The 24,670-nt window shown below is 40.6% G+C and overlaps 2 protein-coding genes across 4 annotated transcripts in view; one reads left to right on the top strand and one right to left on the bottom strand.

Annotated features, from left to right (window-relative positions):
• Positions 1-11,380, top strand: part of PRG4 (proteoglycan 4) — a 39,219-nt gene extending 27,839 nt beyond the window's left edge. For both annotated transcript variants that reach the window (XM_025181860.3, XM_006110867.5), the window contains 5 exons: positions 2,276-2,415; positions 4,975-5,131; positions 6,108-6,302; positions 6,501-6,626; positions 9,866-11,380. In XM_025181860.3, coding sequence (XP_025037645.3) covers positions 2,276-2,415; positions 4,975-5,131; positions 6,108-6,302; positions 6,501-6,626; positions 9,866-9,975 — 728 coding nt within the window. In that variant the 3' untranslated portion in view covers positions 9,976-11,380. The remainder of the gene's footprint in view (positions 1-2,275; positions 2,416-4,974; positions 5,132-6,107; positions 6,303-6,500; positions 6,627-9,865) is intronic.
• TPR (translocated promoter region, nuclear basket protein) overlaps positions 10,002-24,670 on the bottom strand; it is a 66,022-nt gene continuing 51,353 nt past the window's right edge. Inside the window, exons 44-51 of one of the 2 annotated variants that reach the window (XM_075936750.2) lie at positions 21,447-21,515; positions 20,526-20,620; positions 19,655-19,761; positions 14,867-14,962; positions 14,142-14,298; positions 12,580-12,698; positions 11,108-11,206; positions 10,002-10,217 (exon numbers count right to left, since the gene is read on the bottom strand). In XM_075936750.2, the coding sequence (XP_075792865.2) occupies positions 10,162-10,217; positions 11,108-11,206; positions 12,580-12,698; positions 14,142-14,298; positions 14,867-14,962; positions 19,655-19,761; positions 20,526-20,620; positions 21,447-21,515 (798 nt within the window). In that variant the 3' untranslated portion in view covers positions 10,002-10,161. The remainder of the gene's footprint in view (positions 10,218-11,107; positions 11,207-12,579; positions 12,699-14,141; positions 14,299-14,866; positions 14,963-19,654; positions 19,762-20,525; positions 20,621-21,446; positions 21,516-24,670) is intronic. The other variant, XM_075936751.2, reaches the window with a different exon arrangement.

Here is a 24,670-nt window from a genome sequence, read left to right as displayed (position 1 = left end):
TGCAAATGCGAGTGCGATTTGCTATCCTCTTCCGCAAAAAAGCAACAGCGGTGCCCAGCAAGAAGGAGGCAAGGTGATTAAGATAACACTAGGCTTGTCATTCAAGTAATTGAAGGATCATTAGATGATCGTGAAAACATTGCCAGCTGCTCCATTTAAAAGACAGGACAAAAAGGGTAGGACTAAATAGTGATGGGCTCCAGGGGGTCATTCAGACCAGTGCTGTTCAACTTATTCATAAATAAGTCTTGAAAAAGAGATAAACAGTGAGGTAGCAAAACTTGCAAATACAAAATGATGCAAAACAGTTAATTCCAAAGATGACTGCAAAGAATTACAAAGGGATCTCATAAAAGTGGGTAATTGGGAAACACAATCGCTGATGAAATAAATGCCAAGTAATGCACATAGAAAAATAGAATTCCAACTACAGGTACAAAATGATAGGGGTCTAAAATAGCTGTTACCGCTCTAGAAAGAGATTTTTGGATCATTGTGGATAGTTCCCTAAAAAGACCTGCTCAATGTGCAATGGCTGTCTAAAAAGCTAAATGATTCTTTGAGATAATTAATAAAGCAGAAATATTATATTGCCTCTATATAAGGTCATGGTAGATCCACATCTTGAATACTGCATGCAGATCTGATATATATTGGTCCAGAAAAGGGCAACATAAATGATTAGGGGCAAGGAACAGCTTCCATATGCAAGTCAGTCAAACTCTTCCTCCTCTTTTCTGTCCTAGCTTTGCTACTCTCAGCCACTAATGGTTAGGCAGATTTTCTGGGGCCCCCGCCCATCTTGATGAATATTACTTTTCCAGCAAGTGCTTCTGGCTCCAATGACATGGACCCAGCAAGTGCTTCTGCAATGACATGGATCCTGCTAGGTGCTGAGCCGCCTCTATTGCATTTTCCGACCCATAGGATGGTTTGGAATGGCTGCTTCAAGCCTGGTGCTTTGGGGGGCCCATGCAGCCACCTTAACTGTCCTATGGAGAGGGCCCAGGATGGCCTGGGGATTACTTACTGCAATGGTGGGAGCCAGAGTGGAAATATTAAATATCAGTTAATTGAATAGTCATATAACCTCATGAATTTTGATTGATTAATCGACTCTTCTATTGTCCTCGGGGGCAGGGCTGGCAGCCGGTAGACTCTGGCCCCACTCCCAAGGAGTCCCTTGCTAGTTCACGCGGGGTGCCAGATGGTAGCTGGTCGACAAAGAAAGCCAGTTTAAAAACCAGCTCCCTTTGCAGACGGGCTGCCTGTTGCCTTGTGCTGCTGCCTCTGAAACAGAGGGAGCAGTGCAGGGTGGCAGCAGACCCTGTCCAGGACGGGGGAGGGTAGGAAAGGAAATGTGTGTAATCTATAGCACTAACCTATAAGCTTTTGCTTATCAGATAATCGGTTAATTGACTACACTATTATATCCCTAAACCAGTGCAACCCAGCAGCTTGCTCTGCACTGCCCCACCCCACCGTACCGCCCTCTCCCAGCCCACTGTACTCCACTTCACGGTGGCAGCAGGAAGCAGAGCGCCCTGGTCCCAACGTGCACCAATGCTGAGGGAAAGCTAAGTGCAGCAGCCTAGAAGAGGGAACAGGCAGTCGGGTTTCTCTATCAGGAGGGAGGCCAACCCCTGCTGTAGTCCCATGCCAGGCTGCCTGGTAATCCCCTGGCTGCAATGCCTGGAGGAAGGGGCTTTGGTTAAGGAGGGTGGGGTAGAAGCAGGGTGAAGTGGGGACAGGGCCAGCGGGAAGGCGTGAACCAGAGGTGGGGCCTGTGATGAGGTTGGGCTGCCCTGGGCACTCAGCCTTGCAGCAGTGAGTACTTTGGAGCAGTGTTTCTCAACCTTTTTTTATAAAGTACTCCCAGTACCTACAGTTTTCAGACACACACATTTTTTTCCTACACATTTGTTTAAACAATTTAATTGTAGCCGGGTGGGCAATCAAATTTTTGGGCATAAAAAGTACAAAAATAATGAAGCTCTGTAAAACTTAAAACAAAAATTCAGTTTTCTTCAAATTTCAGTTGTGTTGATGTACCCCCCGACTTCTCTCGAGTACCCCTGAGTGTACTCATACCACTGGTTGAGAAACACTGATCTAGAGAGCCCGTTGTGCCAGTTCAAAGGGTGGTACTGTTTGGAATTTTTAGATTTGGCATTTTCTGTACTACTACATTTTTCAAAAACAAAAATTTAAGTAGGAGCAAAATGGTGCACTTTACTGAGGTTTTTCAGGGCTAGCTCTACTTTTTATTTTGCAGGTCATTACTACTGGCTGCTGGATTCAGCTAAGCAACCAACAGTATCCCCTCGCAAAATCACTGAGGGGTGGGGTATTCCATCCCCCATTGATACAGTCTTTTCCAGATGCAACTGCGATGGCAAAACCTTCTTCTTTAAGGTAGGGAAGTTATCTTGCTTAGTTTGAGCATGTAAAGGATTTAATTTCAAGGGTGCCTGCAAACCTAAAAAAAAAAATGAGGGGCTGTATGGAAGAAGGTTATAAGTAGGAAATAGATCCATGAGTTCAGCTGACAAACACTTATCTAATGGTCTAGGTTGCTAAAGACTCACAAAGGGACATGCATGTCCATAGGTGCTGGAGTCCATTCTTGTGAAAATAATGCTGTATTTTAAAAACTGACTGTATTTTAAAACTTTGATACAGAAGCTTGAATTTTGCATACTGCTGGCTTGGATGGCCCAGGCATTAGAGTGTTAACTTTAGAAGAGGCACACAGGATATTTTTCAGAGGGAAAAGGAAATACACCATGTTTATTGCAAATGCAGCATAGAAATCAGTATATGCATGTGTGCACACAGAGTCCTGCAACTGGTGTCATAATTACCAGTTTTATGGGTGCTCGTGCCAACCTACTGGCCAATTAGCCTGGGCCCGGGAAGGAGCCGGGTTCTGTCAGATGCAGTCCGATGCCTGGAAGTTGTTTTCGCAGAGCTAACCCAAAGCTTCATGACTTCATCTCCCCCCACTTTAGTCTATGGGTTTTTGCAATGTCACGGTGAAGCCATCTAATTTTACCTCAAGGCTGCTTCCATTGTCATGCTCCATCAGTACATTGGTGAATGTCCTGGGAGTGGCTGCAGATGGTTTATCTTGTTCACAGATCTCATTCACAGGTGTATGCCCTTGCTTTAGAGTTGTCAAGTCTGCCCCTCTTTGGCCATCCTGAATTTGATGGACACCCGAGTTCACACCTCCTCAACCATTCTGACCATCTGGTACTGGAGTCTCCCCACATTCCTCACTCAACAAAGCAATTTCTCTTACAAAGGAATATGCAAAATTTATTCTGCGCAGGGATGGAAAAAATTAGAGGGAACATTGTAAACAGCTGCTCTGGCTGACTCTGAAGACACCACTAGGTGTTTCCAGAATTCTATTTCTACTTCACGCAGAGGAACCAGAGAATAAGTCTTCGCCCTTCAGGATTTCTTAGTTACAGTATTAGAGACACAATTTTAAACAATGTCTTACTCTTATAATACCTATAAACAATTTATTACTAACTTATAATACCCAATACAGAATATATTTCAATACCAAGCAGCTACTATAAAGCAAAGCATATGAAACAAAATCTATATAAAATAAAGCCTAACTATTGTACGTCAAGCATACAAGTGCATGCTCTGGAAACCTGCAATAACAATTTTGTAGTTGCCCACTAGATACTATTGATTTAGACATTTATATTATTGGGTTGCATTTATTTTCTTATCCCTTTACCAAGTCCACAGCTGGGAATACATCGTTGGAGGAGAAAGCAGAACATCTGTCTAATTATTGCTACATTTCTGCTTTCACCCTTAAGACCTTAATGTCCAGACTTAGGACCTGAAAAGAGGACTTAGGTTGGAAAAGTTAAATTATCTCTTGCTCCATGCACCATATAAGTCAGAAGAGGGGGGACATAAATAGTATAGCAGGAAAAATGTTAATGGCTCCAGGAACTCCCCAGCCTTCACATGCTTTACCATAGGTATAATTTATCTGGCACAGTTGGCAGCCACCAGTGCCCTTTTGGAAATGCACAGCCTGTTTTCGTACACTAATAATCACAGGAATGCTAACAATTGGTGAATTTGTTTCCTTAAGTGGAGTAATTTAAAATACTGAGTTAAGCATGAAGTCCTTATTCATTGTTACACATTCACTCTTTATTTGGCTGGAAAGTGCTGCATGAAAGAGCAAAAACCAATTGTGCAAAGTTTCTGTTTAATATTCTTGGGCTCACTGTTGGGAAGTCAATGCTGGTTCTACCCCTCCCCCCCCCCCCCCCCCCTTCTATCTCAAGCTTTTTGGGATCCCTGAAAGTTCTTAAATGCACTCTTCTTCCTTCATTATATAATAAAAAATGTATTACATAAACCCAACAAAGCTAATTTTTCACCATATTCATATGCTTTTATGTTATCCCCAATCTTTTGTGACGTTAGTATGTAATTCCTTCAGGGAAGCAAAAGTCATTTTTTTCTGTGTCTGTACAATATCCGGTCCAATAAGGTTTTACTCTTGATTGGAGCCTTTATACCCAACTGTAGTATAAATATTTACTAAGACTCTATAAGCAATTTTCAGCCTACCAAATGAGGCTGAAATATGCTGTCCTTAGAAACAAATGGTGGAATGATTGTGAGTATCAAAAACCCAGCACTTGAGTTCCCCCTACCTCAGGATATTGCAAAAGTAAAGTGGCTGTGGGTAGGTGAAAAAGTTAGTATGCTAATAAATGTTTAAGAAGCCTGCAGAATAATCTTTCCAACATAAGCTGAAGTCATTTTTATGATTGAGGGATACATCAGTAATTATTTGGGACAGTTTTAAAATGTACATTAATTAGATGTGGATTTCATAATCACTTGTCTAGTCAATATTGTAGCCTCTCAGCTGTGACCATTTTTTTCCCTCTAAGTAAAATCTTCTGTTTACATCCTCAGGGTTCCCAATACTGGCGTTTCACTAATGATGTAAAGGATATGGGATATCCCAAACAGATTGCAAAAGGATTTGCAGGACTAAATGGGAAAATAGTAGCAGTTCTTTCAGTAGCACAACACAGGAACAGGCCAGAATCTGTGTATTTTTTCAAAAGAGGTATGTTTCATAACTAAGGTGCCTACAAATGTTAGAGCTATTTAGCTTATTTCTTTTTGTAATAAAGCTCGGCTTCATTTCCAAATAAGACTGCATGTCTGGCAACGGATAAATGATGTCACCAATACCTAGTACAACAAGAGCCTGAGCTAACCTGAGGCTTTGAAGACAACTTTTGAATGCCAAAGTGATCATGGACGTTTACATACTTTTCAGGATAGGGTTATAAAGAAGGGTTTTAATGTCTTTTGGACACTGTTCCAATCACAAGTTAACAAGGCACCGTTACGGAAATAAACCAATCACCCCACAGCTATGTATGGAGCAGTTTCTCAGTTATGGTTCTTTTCTTAGAAAGTGCTAGATTTAGCCATATCATCATCTTATTTGAATGGTATAGTCTCTACACAGGAACATTTGAAGGAGCTATTCAGATTAAAACAGCTAGGCAATAACATTGATCTAATCCTATAGTCCAGTGGTCCCCAATGTGGTGCCACGGCGCCCGCCAGGGCATTTATGTGCACCCGCTGAACAACCTAGGCCGGCCCCACCCCTGGGCGCGCGGCACATGCCAGTGCCAGCCCAGGGCGTTAGGCGCATGCGCGGCCCCTACCCCCGGCGCCCGGCAGCCCCAAAAGGTTGGGGACCACTGCTGTAGTCTTTTTCCTTGGTAGCATTCCCTCAAGGAAAGGGAATTATGCAAACAAAAAGCCTGCAGCATCAGGCTAGTGCCTTACAATTTCACCATTTTTCCCCAAGAGAATTGATCACTTTCAGCAGGTACTGTTACCATCATACTTCCAAGTTATATATGTAGTTTTTTTACACTTAAAGCTGGAAGTTTCTTCAATAGCATTTGAACACATTTTAAAAGATGTTGAGTTGTTCTTGTCTTTCCAGCCTTTCAGGTTCATATTGCTGACAACATTTTTGCTTCAATTATTTTTATAACTGGAACAAACTTCTCCTTCAGGTGGCAATGTTCAACACTATGTCTACAATCAAGAACCCGCTAAGAAGTGCAAAAAGAAAGTATATGTTAGGTACCCAGCTTATACACCCAGAGCAGTGATCAAGAGGAGACGCTTTGAACGTGCAATAAGATCAGCAGTCGTGTACCGCACACCTGTCATGTCTCACACGATCAGACTCCACCATAATCCATCAGGTCTGTTATATTTAATGTTATTTATATTTATTTTAAAAGTAATAGTTTCTGAAGGACAGCATTTGTCATCTGTTCACCTTGTATGATTTTACATCTCTTCAACCTAGTAGCTGTTCTCTGTTTCTCTTCCCAGGTTATAACTTTGTATGGGTCATGTTTTAATATATTTTCCTAACAAAGCAATTTTCTTGTCTGCAGGAATATTACATCATGAGGTTAAAATAAATTCTTACTGGAGAGGATTTCCAAAGGTAGTTCGCTCAGCTATATCAATACCTAACTACCAAAGGCCAGATGGCTATGATTACTATGTTTTCTCTAAAGGTAAGTTAAACCTAAAACACATTAAATCTCAAAGGCAAGTATGGGCTTCTAAAATGTAAAGTTACCTACCCTTTCTACTACAAAAGAATTGCCAAGGTAAGTTTAATGAGTGCTAGGGTTCAGGCTGAAAAGAAATGGCAATAACTCAAGCTTGATCCTTAGACTCTGAATAAATGAATGTTTCTACTTAAAATAATCAGCGAAATAGCTAGCCAGTGTCACTAGTTGTCGGGCAGTCTTGTTATCTTATACATATCTAAACCTTTTAAATCTTATCTGGAGTCATCACTGTAATGACTAATCATTAAAGAATGAAATCCTCACACCACTGAATTGGTACAATAGAGTCCTGATTATCTGACCTAAACGGGACCGGGGGGTGGTCGGACTACCGAAAATATCGGATAAAACGGAAACTGGTATGAAATCAGGTTTATTACTTATTGTTCTACAGAACAAGTAACATAATAGAATAAAGAACATTTAGTATGCAGTATGGCAAAACGCTAAAGTTATTGTTTAAAAAAATTAGTGATTGAAGTTTGTTTCTCAGCTTTGTTCCTCTTCCTTGTGGCGAGGTTGCGCCAGCGTCTCAATAACATAACATCACTAGCAGTTGCCTCCCCTTGTTGTTCAACGTAAGCCAGTGCCGTCTCGAGAGCCTTGACCCCTTCACTATGACTAATTCTCTCCGTTTTGTCATTGTCATTTGTATCTTCATCATCTTCATTGTCATCCCAATTCACCAGAGTTATTATGTCGCAGTCAGTCAGTTCTTGTTGCTCATCTTTCTCCATCCATTCCTGTATATCATCATCATCATCCACCTTTTCACAGCCTGGAATTTGTTGTAACAAAGGTAGCAGGTTATCACAATTTTCTTGCACCATTTCTTGTGTGTTTTCGTCTTCAGAGAGTAACTTTCTCCATGATCTTGCCAGAGTTTGCGGTTCAATTTCTTCCCATGATTGTGTGTTCCAATAAATAGCATCTTTTATGTTCACTGTCCTTAGCTTATCTAGCATACCATTTCCATCGTCTATCGCCTCAATGAGCGTAGCTAAAAGCTTACGACAATATTTTTTCTTTAACGCTTCAAGCACACCCTGGTCCATAGGCTGACACAATGACGTGATATTAGGAGGAAGAAAAATCACTCTAATGTCCCTACTGAACAGTTCATCCTCATGAGGATGAGATGGCGCATTATCAATGACAAGGATTGCTTTCCTTGGTAGATTTAGTGAATTCAAAAATTGTTCTACTGAAGGAAGAAATTCATTGAAAAACCAGCCTTGGAAAATTGCTGAATCCATCCATGCATTCCTCTGATTCTTGTACGAAACTGGTAGAGCAGTAGGTGCTATGTTTTTGAAAGCCTGTGTTTTTTTTACCTTTCCAATAAATGTGAGTCTTAGTTTGTGGTTACCAGTAGCATTAATACAGGCTAGAATCGTCACTCTTTCTTTACTTGGTTTATACCCAGGAGCCGAAGCTTCAGCCCAGGAAGATAGAGTTTTTGAAAGCAGCATTTTATAGTTTAAGCCTGTCTTATCGCAGTTATGTATCTGCTCACCCGATAATCCTTCATTTTCGATGAGACAATGAAAATTTGCTTTACATTTCAGAAACCCTTCCTGATTTGCCGATAATTTTTTGCTACATATACTTACCGGCCTTAACCTGTATCTTTTTTTCCAGCAATCAAGCCAGCCTACACTAGCCATGAAATCAGGTTCCCCTTCATTAAATTCCTTTTGGAAACTCAGAGCTTTCTCTTGCAGAATCGGGCCTGTGATAGGCATGCCTTATCCCTTTGCTGTGTGAACCATAAGAACAAAGCTTCACTCACTTTTTCATATTCACATTTTTTCATTGTTTTTTCTGTCCTTCAGTCCTGCACTTGAGGGTCAATCAGAGCACCAATTTTCTAACTCACTTCTTTTCCTTTTCCAGTCACCAACTGTAACTCGCCCCACACCGAGTTCAGATGCAATTTTTAGCATGGACTCGCCTTTGTCTATTCTTTTTAACACTTCAAGTTTTTGTTCAATGGAAAGAACCAGTTTTTTTCCTCTTTTCACATGCCATGTTACTCAAACAATAAAATATTACAGTAAGGAGAACATGCAATTGGAAAAATGAAACACAATCACAGCACAAACATAAATCACTGGTGCAGAGGAACAAATGAAGCTACAGCCACGGCGGCATGTGACGCACGGACACGTAAATAGCACATCGAATGGCTATGTCGGATAACCCGGAAGGTGGGATAAGTGAAGGTCAGATAATCCGGACTCTACTGTAGTAGTTTTGCTGCTGACTTCAGTCAAGTCAGGACATCACTCAAACAGTTCTGCATATAAACCCCTGTGCATAAGGGCATAAATCAACTTCTAATGCGGGTCAGGAGAAACTTTCCCTCTGGGCAGCATCCCATAACTGGATACTGAAGGATTTTTAGATACTTTTCTCCGAAGTATTAGATATTAGATTAGGACCACCACTGATCTGGTCCAGCATAATTCCTATCATGCCTATGAAGTAGGTGAGAATGCCTACATGGGAAATAAGGTGCCTTTTCTTAGAATAAAAGTGCACAACTTTAGCCCTTTCACAGAAGTGGTAGGACAGAATACAAATGAGCATGAGATAGCAAAGATAACAAACATTCTTCCTTTAATTCTCAAGGCTTTGGCTGAGGGTTGCTCAGGTTTTTTTAAGCCACTTATCTGTTCAAGTGCACTTAATTTTACAACTGAATATAAAGAATTTCTTCTGGGATTTATGGGTGTATTTAAATGAGCTGTGTTTGGGTTTCAGAAAAGATCATATCTCACAGTATAACACTAAAAAGTATGAAAGCTTGAGATTAGTATATGCCAAAAGACTGACAAAGTTGCCAATTTTTTTAAAGAAGAAACTACTCTATAAAAAGGGGAGACCAATGGGACTAAGTAGCAGTTTTTCAGGTTGCTAACCAATAAAACAGTCATAGCCGGCCAAGACTGATAATTGTGACTAAAAAAAGAAAATGTCAAAACGAAATACTTTGTCGGGAAACAGGTATTAAAGCATCTCTCTCAACTACATGTGATATAATGCCAAAAGGACAAGGAAGAGGGAAAGTGGCATCTGATGTTAACTCAGCTCATTAATCAGAGAACTTTTCATATACTAGACTTCCTGTACCAGTAATTCTAATTTCTACTCCAACTGCATTTCTCTTACTGCAGATCAATACTATAATGTGGATGTGGCCAGCAGAATAGCAAGATCAGTTACCGCTCAGACTGGGCAGACAGTATCCAATGACTGGTATAAGTGTCCAAAAGCAGATGTGTAACAGGAGTGGAAAGAAAGAAGCCATAATCATTGGACAGTTTGTTTAATTTTATTAATAAAGACAGTGAAATGTGCACACATCAATCTACGTACAAAATGCTGCTTTTAGCGCTGTAATCATTAAACTAAAGCAACAATAGCCAATCTGACAGTCTGTATACACAGCTTCAATTACTTTACAGAACTTTTAACTAATATTGCCTCTGTTTAGGCCTCCTCTGCCTCCCATTGCATGAGTTACACCTGTGTAGGGAAAGAGAAAAGTGCAAATGTAAGTACTTGTTCCTGCTCCAATAATCAAACATTATTAGTTGCTACTTCATTTAGTAATGAGGTAAGTGTGCAATGGAGTATTCCGCTACCAATCTTGGTTTCTCTGTGATGGCCTAACACATCAATGGACTGTTATTCCAGGGGCCAGAAGAGCCACAATTACAGCATGCTCAACTATGGGTGGAGACTGTTACCTTCCTTTCTCAACAGCCTCCCTATTGGTTGATTGACACACAATAGTTGGGACTGCCATGGAAATCCCTTCCAATTCAGCATTTTTATGGTTAAATCCACATAATCTGAATGTTAACAGAAATATCAGTGCGAGCACCAGTATACACAGATTATTTAATATTTATATTGAAGAATAAATTTTAATCTGGGGAGGTTTTTTATGTGGGGGATGTTATAGATAAAATCACTATAACAAGCACTATCTAAAGAATATTAACATATTAAGCTTCTGTAATTTCAATCATTTAATTTTCTTAAAAAGCAGCAATGATTCCAGGCTTCATCTCCACAAAAATCTTACATTTAAAATAGGAAAATTGTGTTAGGAATAATCTTAAATATCAGAATTGTAAAAAAAAATTTAAATGTATACATCTTCTTGTAAGAGCCATAAGCTACATAAGAAGTAAGTCTTTTTACCTACCAGCCAAATTAAATGTTTTAGATACAGTAATATATATAGATATCTGTGGAGCAGAGACCCTACATTGTTTACTGTATCATCACATATACATACGGGTGCACTATACATTTCCAGTTTTAAAAAGGTTAAGAAAATTATTAAGAGGTCAATTGAAAAAGTACATACACGTAGAGTCATAATTGTAGCACTGACAGTCACTTACCCCTCTGCCTGTTAAACTGACGACCACGGACACCAGTTCTTAATGTTGGTGGCTGAAGTCTGACACGCCGGAAAGGCTTTGGTTGATTACTGCTTGTGTCTGTAGAGGGGAAAAAACCCCCAGAATGTATAAGATTATTATTGCAGTATGATTGTAATTGTTAGTGAGTCCATTGCTTAAGTTTAACATACAGCAATGCTTGTTTTTCATATTTTAATAAAATTGTGAAGGTTCAACATGTACTTCTCAAGTAATAATAAAACCTCAAACTGAGTAAGTGTGTTTGTTTTTCTTTGTCTCTCCCCCCTCCCCATCGGCCGGATGAACGATTGTGTAACTGTATTTTGACAACTAATACAAAAGGAAAGTAACTTTCCATTTGTATTCTTTATAATGTTTTCATGTCAAACTCCAACGAATACACAGAAATTTAAAGACAATGCAAAATTAAAACCTTATTAAAGTGTTTATTTTAATACAGCTTGCTCTAGTTGATGTCTGAGTTACCTTACTAGTGCCTCTGATTACTATCTTGCCCTTTACTTCTGCACTGCTTACATCACATCCCTTTGGACGGGTTGAAATTTCTTATGTGCAACACCAATATTGAAGTAGTGCATGGAGGTGTACAAACAAACAAAACACACACCCACCCACCCCCACCCACACAAAGAGAGAGAGATACATACACCATATATACTCATTCATAAGCAGACTTAAAAAAAAAATCCCTTTGTGAAGAGCAGGCGTCGCCTTATGAAACAGGTTCTTCCCAAGCTGCAAGTGTGCTGAAGGACTTGCTAGCTACTAGCACAGAGTGTCTCTTTATATCAATATACGTATACATCTAAAAATATTTTAAGCAGCAGTCTATGAGTGTGGAAGAAAATATATTAAAACAAGACACTGTGTGTGGTTGCTGTGAGGTACCTTTAGTGACTACAAAGGTGCTGTACAAAGGTAGGAAATTAGTCTTCTTCCACTCAAGGAAGAGTAAAAGCCCCAGAAGAATTAACACGTGGCTTCAGGGTTTGTAGACAGATGCATGTTTCAAAGAGCTTGCAAATATGGTTTCATCCTACAAAACTAGCATCACACCTAGTACTTGCTACTTCTGACGCATAAGAGCCAGAACTCTATCATATAGCAAAAATCTGGCCTTAATGCAATACTTATTATTACATGGTAAATCGTAACACAGAATTTTAAAAAATCATTAAGTTCAGAGGCAGCATTTAGCTCCTGTTTACTGCCACTCTTCACCTGCCGGTCAGCTGAGCTCTCTGCCTCTGTGGGGAGCTTTGAACCTCTGAGTGGGACTCAGAAATAGTTATGCAGACACGCAGTTGCGGGGCTTAGACGGAACTTTGGTCTTAGTCTGGTCTCCTTTGCCAACAATGTATTCCGCACTGGGAAAAGTCTTGATATGTAAGCATCATATAAAACATCTGTGTTTGGAATGAAGCCCATACCTGCTGATGAACTAGAAGGAGGATCCTGACTGGTAGAAGGAAGGTCTGATTCATCAGGCGCTTGAACAGATTCTTCTTCTTGCTGGCTATCAATCTCTAGACCAGCTTCTGAAGTAATTCTGGAACATAAAAGTTCAGGTGTTAAACAATGGTCAGAAACCTAAAGAGAAATAGAAAATACCCTGAGTGCAAATATAATTTAACAAGGAAATGGATTCTTTTTTACCATAGGTATTTTCACACATAACCAGACAGAAAAAAGTGAAGGGTATCAGAAATCAGAGATTTTTTTTTTAAATAAAGGTAAAAAAAAAAAAAAAAAAAAAATCTACTCTTGCACTTATCTACTCATCCACTGCCTTTCAGATAAGACCAGAAAAATGAAGTTTCCTTGGGGGTACTTTTTAGTGAACCATGTCCCATGGAAGAACATACACACTAATTCTGCTCCTCAAATTACAGATGACTGCGGGTAAGGAAAATAAAAATATGGACTATGGAGTCTGATCAATCTATCAATGAATAATTCCTGAAGGATGCTTCATTGTTACAGTAACAGTTGCATAAATTACCTGAAGAAGGGATGTGATTGATTAAGCTGTCAACCGGTAAGCATCAACCTTACTGACTGATGTTTTCCGGTTACAGTTAACCAGTGGCACAGGCTGAGGGGTGCTTCAGCCTGCCAGAACAACTCCCACCCGCTCCCATTTAAGCGGTTCATTCGTTAAAATTTAACCAGTTAATGGATTAAACGGGATTTTACATCCCTAATCTGAAATGCTCAGCAGACCACTTTCAAGATCACTGCATTAATCCATTTATCAAGAAAAATGGACCAAACTCACTCAGACCCATGGTACCTAGAAAGGGTGTATATCACAGATGGGCAACCACAAATAGTGAGTGAGTCACATGAGTGGCCTTCCTTCACCTCAGTGGGCTGCAACCCAATGGCCCTTGGCTAATCCCTCACCCGTGTGCCTCTCGCGCACTGGGGCACCAGAGCCCCACATTTCCTAATAGTCCTCTCCCTCCTAGCACTTTTGGAGCATGCAAATCACAAGTAGCTTGTGCAGTAGAAAGATTGCCAGGGAGTTCGCGGGTGGAGCCCCAGTGGCTTCATCACTGGCTTATATTCTTTACAAAAATTTACATTTTGTTTTTGTTATTTCTGCAAGCCGCAAATTAAGATGTTCAGGGGAAAAAAGGAAATTGACACTGAACTGTGGTCATTTTGTGACATCTACAAGTTCTAAATCCTACTATCAGTACCAGATGTTGAAAAATACTTTGATTCAAAGTCTAAATTCCACTTTTCCACTGCAAGTGAATTAGCTTGTGAACATCTTCCACTACAAAGTAGTTTTTAGTTCAGATGGGTTCATTCTCTCTGTAGCCACACTGAGATGGTTTTCAAGAAGAACAATGTTCTAATATAGAGAAACCAAACAGAGCTAAGATTTAACAGACACTCTCAAATGATGAAATGCAATGAAAGTATGTCAAATTAAATCTCAAATACAGAATTAAGTCTTAATCCACTGAATAGTATACCTTACCCTTCAGATTCTGCCTCCACAAAAACCTCATCCCCATCATCACCCACTCCGGATTCAGTAGTTGTGGATAAACTTCCAGTGGATGTTGTAACCATTGGAACAGACTGAGAGGCATGCTCTGAAGGATCAGCTGTGGTACTTTCAGTAAAAACAGTCACTTTAGAAAAACAAAAATCAGGAAAAGCAGTTAAGACACCCAAAATATTGGATACTAGGGCCGTGTCCAGACTCAGGGGTTTTTCCGGGAAAAGGCTACTTTTCCCGAAAAAACTTCCCCTGCGTCCAGACTCAAGCCGCGTTCTTTCGAAATTATTTCGAAAGAACGCGGCTTTTCTTTCGATGGCGGTAAACCTCGTTTCACGAGGAAGAACGCCTTCTTTCGAAAGTTCCTCTTTCGAAAGAAGGCGTTCTTCAATGTAAAGAGGCCGTCTTCGAAAGAGAGCATCCAGACTCGCTGGGTGCTCTCTTTCGAAAAAAAGCGGATTTCTCTTTCGAAAGATCCGCCTGCAGTCTAGACGCGATCTTTTGAACGAGGCTCTTTCGAAAGATGCTTTCGAAAGAGCCTCTTTCGAAAGAAGCCTGCAGTCTAGACATAGCCTAGGAGAATTCAGGCTACAGTAATATTTTCACCACAGCAACTAAAACACACACAACTAATATTCTCCATTATGTTGGGAATCAAAGCTTCTAATATTCTCATTACATTCTGCCATACTGATTCTCACCTGGTGCTGCGACTTGCAGTGGAGTTGTTGGAACACTGCGGCCACCAGATTCTTCTTCATGGGCAAGGAAGAGTGGTGTTTCATACATTCCTAAACCTGTAACACACAACTCTTGGTATTAATGGGTATAGTGAATGCCTGTTAGACAACAGGAATTATACCATTATCTGAAGTCCAACTACAGGCAGTCCCCGACTTACGCGGATCCGACTTATGTCAGATCCGCACTTACGAACGGGGCTTTCTCGCCCCGGAGCTCACAGGCAGCGGTCAGCCACCTCAAGCTCCGGGGCGAGAAAAGCTGCTCCTGGTGCCCCTGGTCTGCTGGGGACCATCTCCAGCAGACCAGGGACACCGCGAGCGAGCCCGCAGCAGTGCGGGGACCCCGCCGCGGCTGCGGGTTTGCTCCTGGTGCCCCTGGTCTGCTGGGGACCGTCTCCAGCAAACCAGGGGCACCAGGAGCAAAGCGGTCCGACGCCAGAGCAAAGCCTCAGAGGTGAGGCACCCCCCCCCCCCCTCCCCCCCCCCGCCGCTTTGCTCCCTGTGTCCCCGGTCTGCTGGGGGGGCTGGGGGGGGGCGCAGCTAGTGTGCCCCCCCAGCAGACCAGGCTTTTGTTGTGGACCCTGGGGCAGAGCAGCTGGGGCGCTGCCGGTTGGTCCCGCAGCGCCGCTCTGGGCACTACTGGACCAACCCGGCAGCACCCCAACTGCTCTGCCCCAGGCGTCCTGATTCAGCTGCTGCTGGTCAGTTTCAGCAGCGGCTGAATCAGGACTCCTGGGGCAGAGCAGCTGGGGTGCTGCTGGGTTGGTCCAGTAGCGCCGAGGAGCGGTGCTACTGGAGCAACCCAGCAGCATCCCAGCTGCTCTGCCCCAGACGTCCCCAAGTCAGCCGTTGCTGAAACTGACCAGCGCTGACTACAGGAAGCCCGAGGCACAGTTGCTCTGCCCCGGGCTTCCTGGAATCAGCTCCTGATCAGTTTCAGCAGCAGCTGACTTGGGGTTCTTAAGTTGAATCTGTATGTAAGTCAGAACTGGCAGTCAGTTTCAGTAGCGGCTGAATCTGGACGCCAGTTCCGACTTACATACAAATTCAACTTAAGAACAAACCTACAGTCCCTATCTTGTACGTAACCCGGGGACTGCCTGTAATTATGTATGGTCCTACGAACTGATGTAATTTATTGGTTTGTATTTAAACAATAATACTAAATAATTGAGATTACTCAAAAGTAAACCTAATTTGCACAAAGGTAGCACCTTGAAGCCAAAATTCTTCAGTTTTAATTAAATAAACTACATACCCACTTCAAATAAAGATCTCTATTTTACAGGGAAAAAGATGCAGATGAATTAAATGACTTGTCCAAGATTAAACAGGGAATCGGTAAAGCTAGGATCCAAACCTAAATCTTCTGATGATTGACCTGAGCTTTAACCTTAACCACTAAATAATACTTCCTCTGATGAAGTAGAGGATTTTTTTTTCAATCCTGTAAGTGAATATCCTATTAACTGAACACATGCAATTTAGATTAAGCTGCTTAAAATAAAGAAGTTATTTTCAAAATTAATGCCTCACTCAATAACGGGAAAATTATTTCACAGGATTAAATAATTAATAAAACAACCAGTTTGGGCCTTCAAGCCATCTGAATATTTTTTAATTATATTATTTTATTTTTAAAAAAGCCCGATTACAAACCATCCTATAAGCTTTGTTTTATCCCAATTAAACTGTTATGCCCTTTTAAAATGAACACTGGAAGATCCCATGATATTTGCTGTTTACCTGAAATCTGTCAGACTACTGCAAAAGAATTTCAACCAGGATACATTTCTTTTAGAGAGGAGTCTTGCAAAGGAGCCCATAAAGCAAAATTGTGCTAAGTACACAGGTTCTTCACATGAGATAATTTCACTGAAACTTATGAAAAGAGGCAAGCACTGGGACAATTATGAAAATGTCTCATTTGCGAACCTTGCAAAGGCCTGACACTCACTTTGATGGCATTTCAGAGTTTGAATGGATGTAATTTACAATGTATGCAATGAGGTAACTTTTGACTACTGAATCCAATCAATTCCAAAATTCCAGGGAATATTCTAGACTTCAATGGCCAAAACCCTGTTTATTTTGGATAAAACTCAAAGGGTGAAGACTGAGGTTATGTGAAGCCCCTGTCAACTCTTTAGCACCAACCAGACACCTGGAGAACCTCTGCAATAGTCTGAAGACCAAACAACTGTTTAACATGGGCCATGAAGGCCTTCTAGCACGACAATATTTCCATCTTATCTCAGTTTATCCACTCAGTTCAGTTTAACATGTGGACATATTAAATAACTGAGCTTCCTGACAGAGAAAAGAATAATAGTGGTGGGGTAGAGGTATATATGCAGATCTTGTCATGATGGAAATGGAGTGGGAGGAAATGGGGAATACTGAACAGGAGGACACAGAACTTACCAGAAGAAAAACTGAGATGAAAGGGGGAAAACGGGATTTGGGTGTATTCAGAATCTATGCAATGGTGAGGGTATAAAGGAGACCCTGAAGTGGGACAGAAAGACAGGACTGGGCACACAAAACTCCTGGCAGGTGGGAGGCGTGGGATCCTACTATGGCAGGGGTGTCCAAACTTTTTTCAAAGAGGGCCAGATTTGAAGAAGTGAACATGCGTGAGGGCCGTCCCCGCACTCTCAGCCCCAAGGCGGAGGGCCCGCAGGGTCAGAGGCTGGCGGAGAGCACAGGGCACGCCAGCCTCACGGCGGCCTGGGGGAAGGGCGAACCCGCAGCCGAGCGGGGGAGTGAGGCTGCGGACGTGCCCTACAGGGCATGCTCTAGGACCGCGGAGGCCATGGGCGGCGGCGGCGCAGCCGGAAGGAGAGGGGGAGGAAGCGGGGGCCGTATTAAATTGGAACACGGGCCGCAATTGGCCCGCAGGCCGGATTTTGGACATGCCTGTACTATGGGATCCTAGTATGGGTGTGGTGCACACAGGTCTTCTATTAGAGAACGGAGTGTGGGGAAAGTAAGAATGGGAGTGCACATAGAGAAGTTGCTAGAGAGGAGAAAGGAAGAGTCTGGTATGGGAGAAAAAGGATATATAGAACATATGGTACGAAAAGAGTGCAGAAATAGCAGGGACGCCTTGAAAAAAGAGATGGGACAGTGGAACATGGGGCTTATAGGATGATTGGAGGAATGCAGGGAGCACTTGCTTTACCCTACACAAGCTACAAAACACGCAATCTGCTAGCAATTTCTCACTTTACAAAGCCACTGCATATCTTAATCATGGTACAATACTTCTTAACAAAACAGGAGTCCCCTCCATTTTAGATCTTCTCTCTGTTTTGCTTTTCTGAGGCATCTCAATTCACTATTTTGCTGAGTGTCAGCCCTTCAGGGAGTAGCTTAGCAAATCTCTTACAGTTTCTTCTTTGCTGCCAGGAAAAGAAGGGAGACTGCTTCCTGCAGAACAGCAGGAAGGATAAGAACGTGCAATTGCCTGCCCACCATTATTGTGGGTAGGGGCTACTTTTTCTCCTCTGTACTGTGATCAAAGGAACACACTGATGTTGGATGTCCTGAAATTCAAGCTCAGAGGAACTGAAAGCATTTTCAGTGGCCATTTCTCTGCTATCATACTACATTACAGATGCAAGCTCATCTTGATCTAGCTACCTTCAAGAACTCAATGCCAGCCCTATTTACATAATTTTAGCAATAATGAAATTAGAGCACAGGTTAACAGTATCCCTTGAGGAAGCAGACTCATGGAATAATCCAACTGAAAAATAGATAAGCGTGAGATAAAGGAATAGAGATTTGGTCTCTGCAACAGATTATGTTTCCTATGTTATACATGGAAGGCCTAAATAATAGCAATACACACAAGAGAGTGATAGTAACAGAGTGATAGTAACAAGAGTTTTCTTGTGGGATATTGAGGCTATTTACTAAATAGATTAGATCTTCACACACCTAAACCATAGGTGAAAAAGATGAACAGAGCCACACATGAAGACATGCCAGAGATACTATATGGTGTACAATCTAAAAGCTTCTGTTATTTTTTATGTTTTCATTTTGCTTGAGTGATATTAAATTTCAACTTCTCATGTAAGATCACCCAGATTCTGACACACAACACAATGGTTCAACAAGTTGCTTGCTTCACAGCATCAGTCTTAGTTTTCCTCATATTTGTACATGCTATTCTATATGGTTAAAAGCATATGCTTAGCAGGATTAATAATTTTTCATGTATACTGAAGCAATTTTTTATTTATATGAATTTATATTTTCACAGTTGTTGGAAGTTATGGAGAGAGGGGAGAAACCAATTATTTAATGATAGATGTTAAGATTCAGAAAAATTAAAGTTTTATAAACCTTAAAACACAAAAAGTTGTCATAATCACATCAAAAATATACAAAGCAAGTATCTTCAAAACTAAATTCTCAAGCAGAGTTTTCCTTACTTTATCTCAAATTTCAGTTATCAATTAATTTTTTCTCTTGGTTTGTGTATGTAAGGTGAAACTGACTTTTACCTACATTTACCCATAAAAATCTAATCTTTCCAAGCTTAAACAGTAAACCATGCTTACATTAAGCAACATTTAGTTACAAACAACAAAGCTATTAGCACAAGATGAACAAAACATCGTTGCCTCCATCCTTCTAGCCTTCCTACAACCATAAAGAGGCACAGACAAGGAGTTGTTTCCTTTGAATATACTTTTCTAACAAATATAAAACAAAGGTATTACACATATTTACCTCCTTGTGATGCAAGCTGGCCAAGATCGGAGTGGCTGGAACTAGTCTGTGGCATATCTTCTGGAGGTCCAAACCTGAATCTAGGAACTCCAGCTACCTGGGGGGAACTATAAAGATACAGAATGTGCTGTATAAACTGTTTAATAAACTAAAAATAATAATGAAGTTGTTATAATTGAATAAGGGAAACATATCTATGATACAAATAAGATTAGTAGCTAAACAGGTATTGCTTAATGTTATCAGCATTTTCCAAAGTAATCAGTTACCCCATTATATTTGCATCAAAACTATATGTTTACAAATACTCCTCTAGTAAGAAAATAATAATGCTTTAAAGTGAATACTGTAAAGTTTAAATAAAAATTTGATGTGTGACATTATAGGAGCTAAGTGGCCTGCTGAGCATGTCATCAACTCTCCTCTACCCAAAGTTGCGACGAGCAACTGATTCTTCATAACAGCTTGCTTGTGTTTTTTAACTGATATTCTTAGTCAATACGGAGAAAACATGCTTTTGTCATATATAGCATTAATGAGCATCTGCAAAAGAGAAGCTGAAAGTATCATGGTAACCCACTGTTGCCCTAGTAATTTTAACTGTACTACTTTTTAAACAAATACATGACATTATAGATTGGAATATGACCAGAAGCTTACTTCTCTGAACTCAGTTTTATGATGTATGGTTCAAACAATTCAATATTTGTGGCCTTTTCCTTTAACCATCTATTGGATGGAATGTTATAATATCTTACTACCTAATCACCAAATCATTTTATTTGCATTTACCTTTAAGCAAAGAATCATTCAACTGTTAGTAAAAGGGAAACATATGATACAGCTTGCATTTATTATGATTTCTACATACTGAATTGCTTCTGCAAATCCATCTGTACGATGTGGCACCACTAGAGTTGGGGTGCTAGGAACTGTCCTGTCCTCATCATCAAAGAAGTGTTGCTGCTGGAAAAAATATTACAATTAGAAGCTAAAATATATTCATTAGTCCTACTCTGTACGGTTCTAAATAAAACTGATCTACAAAGTTGTCCCCTCCCAACATAATAGACATATCCGCTTTAACCACTATTTGTCTGTTCAACAGTGAGATGGAAACCAATATCAAAATAAAAATGCACTGAATATGTATTTTAAAAAATTGATTTAAAAATTGTAATAAATATTTGTTGTCGTCTAAACCAGGGGCGGAGAAACCTCAGGCCTGGGGGCAAGATGTGGCTTCCAGCTTGCTTGGATCTGGCCCCCAAAGCTCCGGGTTTCCCTGTAGCATTTGGGAGCCTGTGCTGGTGCTCCAGCTCCCTCCTGCCCCGCTGTGGGACTGGAACACACAAAATCTACTAGCCTGGGCCCCCCTGGGCTCTGGTGTGCAAGGGGGAATGTACGGAGTGTCTTTCTCCTTCTCAGTCAGGGGCCACGTCCGTGAGGGTTTGTTCATATTTTGTTTCTCACTTCTGTGTAGCCCGCAAATGATTTTTCTGTGGGTCAGCAGCTCCTGACCCAAAAGAATCCCCAATCCTGGTCTAAACTAATCTAGATTATTAAGGGCTTTACCTTCATCTTATACCTAACTCTTACTTTTCTCGTAGTCACATTTCAACTAAGTTAAGGGATTCAAGTCCCATTAATATGAAAACCACAGCTTGATTAAACGTATCTGCAAGGTTACACACACTCGAGGAATTCTTGACTGCTCTGGTAGTGTTATAAGATTACAAGGTTCACAGTGCTCTCAATCAAGGTTTTTAGGAGCAGACTGCCATTTACTTACCATGCCCCCTATACCAGGAGTTAGTTGAAGCCCACGTCCCACTGACTGCCTCCGAGTCATCTGGATTCTCTTTATGGTAAAAGGAGGAATAAAGTAGTATAAATGTTTCCTGGGGATTCTAGCAGCATGCAAATATCTTCAGGAATAAAGTTTAGTGATAAAAGGTAGATAAATAAATTATTTTGGCTTTCTACCAAAAGCATGATTTGATTAAAACCAGCTAGCAACTTTTTGCTTATTGGTGAAAACCATATTTCAGAGATTTTATCATGCACTTTATTCCTATAGTAAAACAACCCAAGTGAGGTGGAAGTGACTATTTCATAAAACAGGGCAATGTTACACTTAAAAAAAAAAAGAGGGAGGGGGAATTAATATAGGACAGTGGTGGGCAATAAGCTGCCCACAGGCTACATGTTGTTTGCCAGAGTTCACCCCACGGCAGGCTGCCAGACGCTTTAGTTACCTGCGCGTTTCCAGGAATGAGTGCTTGCAGCTCCCGTTGGCCGCAGATCGCCATTCCCGGCCAATGGGAGCTGCAGGAAGTAGTGTCCTGGTGCACAGGCTGTTTACTGTCCACCCTGCTAGAAGAACTTTTTCTAAGTAAACATGATACAGGCAGTACCCGACTTACAAACAGGTTATGTTCCGAACACCTGGTCGTAACTCGATTTGGTTGTAAGTCAGAAATAGCGCGGGTAGCACGTTTAAGGGTGTCTGAAAAACTTGACGTACATGGTTTTCAACTAAAAAATATTATAATGGGGTTAATGGGAGGTTGGTCGTCAGTACGGATGGTCGTAAGTCGGTGTGTTCGTAAGTCAGGGAGTGGCTTTATAGTGAGTGTGTGAACTCACCGCAGTTCAATGGCATTTAAATCATTTTCACAAGACATAATTTTAGTTTAAATAAATAGTTCAATTACTTAGTATTTACTGTAAAGTGCTCAAAGGGTTTTTTGTGTGCACTTCAGTGCACTTCAAAGCCTTTTTAAAAACAAACAAAATTCATAATATAATCTCTTTAAAGAACACAAACTAAGTGAAAAATGTATGAACAATTATAATTGTGCTTAAGATAAAACTAAGTCAGTTTAATATTTTCCTTTTTAAAAAAAAATCAAGTTCTGAGCATAGAACAGTCAACTTTTCTGGCACCCATTCTTCAACACTCTCTCAGTGCTTTCACTGTGAAGGAAGCAAGCTCAGCTCAGCATTTAAATTCTCAAATTAAGCAGCAATGCAGCCCAACTCTCAAGGACATCTAACTAAGACAGACTGAGTTGCCTATTGACAACTGCATTCAAGATTGCACGATGTAATCAAGTATTCAAAACACCATACAAATTCACGGATTTCAAGGACAGAAAGGACCATTAGGATCATCTATCTGCCCTGTATTACACAGGCCACAGAATTTTTCCAAAATAATCCCTACAGTATATTTTTAAAAAATTCAATCTCAATTTAAAAGTTGCCAGTGATGGAGACACCACTATAACCCTTGGTAAATGGTTTCAAGGATGAATTACTTTTGCCATTGAAAATTTACGCCTTATTCCTTGTGCCACATCATTCCTTGTGATAACCTTTTTTTTTTCCCTGCACTTGTGTTTTTTCTCCGTTTATTTCTTCTTTTCTATCTGTTCTTTCTTGGGACAGAGATGATTTAAAATTTGGAAAGGATTGTTATCAGTCCTTGTTCCTCTTCCCCCTCTGCAATTTGTGCTTTCAATTCAACTCCCCAATAGACTACACTGAGGAAAAGAACCCTGATCTTCAAGAGAGGACAAAGTGCAGGGAACACTGTCTTCTGTCCTCACTAGCTGCAACATTTTCCTCACTTCATGCACTGAAAGTCATGGAGAGATCCTGTGAAACTGCAGGGCTCCTTTTTGTAGCAGTATCCTTTTGAAAATATACTGGGTAACTGCAGCCACAATCTTCCTTATCCACTGTCAGATCATGAAAGATAAGCATGTTACCTGAAGCTTCTAGTGAAGTGGAATAGAGTAAATAATGTTGACATGTAACCTATCATAAGGGTTCCAAGATAAATACCCCATAGAAATAAAGTGGAACAGTGTACTCCTTTGAGAACAAGGGGGCAACAGCTCACAATCAGGCTTCTTTTTGCAACCATAAGGGTAAGACTTCTTTTTAAATGAAAGCTTAAAATTCTGTACAATCTTAAGATATATGTAGCTCATACTTCAGGCATTCAGAAAAAAACCTGCACATCCAGCAATCTGATCTATGCCATCAAATGCCAGCAACGTCCCACTGCTATATATATATATATTGGACAAACTGGACAGTCTCTGCGGGAAAGAATCAGTGCAAAGGAAACATACAGAAACCTATTGGAGAGCACTTCAACCTTCCAAATCACACCCTGAAAGATCTCCAAGTAGCTGTCTTGTCACAAACCAGTTCTACAAGCCAGAGCGCCACAGGGAAGCATTGGAATTAGAGTTCATCCTCAAATTCAATTCACACGGTAATGGACTCAATCGTGATGAAAGTTTGTTGGGACACTGCCAATATAACAACCATTGAAGGTGCAAACAGCTCTCTGAGTTGTATCCTTCCTGACATGGGAGTCTATCTATTGACTTTGATTTTTATCTGCTTCAGTTTAACTATCCAATCTTCAGATACTTACTGATGCTCTGTCTGCCACCCCGCTCCCTTCTTCTTCCTTCCCCCCTCCTATTTATTTCGGGTGTACACATCCCAAAATCATAACTTCAGTCATCTGAAGAAGTGGGCTGTGCCACGAAAGCTCATGATACTATCGACATGTTTTGTTAGTCTATAAAGTGCTACCAGACCATTTGTTGTTCTTTTTCCTGTAACAGACTAACTCAGCTACCCCCTGAAACTGCAGGAAAAAAAAAGGTTGGTTGAGAAATTTTCTTATGCCACAGTTGCATCTGGGCAAAGAATACTTAATAAAAACCCGAGCCAAATCCTACTGAATTATAGCTTGCTCAAAAAATTCCTGCTTTTAGAATGGAAATACAAACATTAACTAAAAGAGTGTTGGTATAATCATTTCAAGACATACACCCACCATAATTGCCTTAATGCTTTTAATGGTCATTTCACTTGTGTAGCCAGCAAATAAAATCACTGTCATATTTCAAGAGATGAGAAATTTAAGTTAATTTGCTCAGCTGTTTTAATTAATATCTGCATGTTTCCATTTTGTAAGACACCATA

Source organism: Pelodiscus sinensis, chromosome 9, assembly GCF_052426305.1.
Source record: "Pelodiscus sinensis isolate ZL-2025 chromosome 9, ASM5242630v1, whole genome shotgun sequence".
Lineage (NCBI taxonomy): Eukaryota > Metazoa > Chordata > Testudines > Trionychidae > Pelodiscus > Pelodiscus sinensis.
The sequence above is the reverse complement of the archived record's forward strand: the minus strand, read 5'-3'. Positions and strand labels throughout refer to the sequence as shown.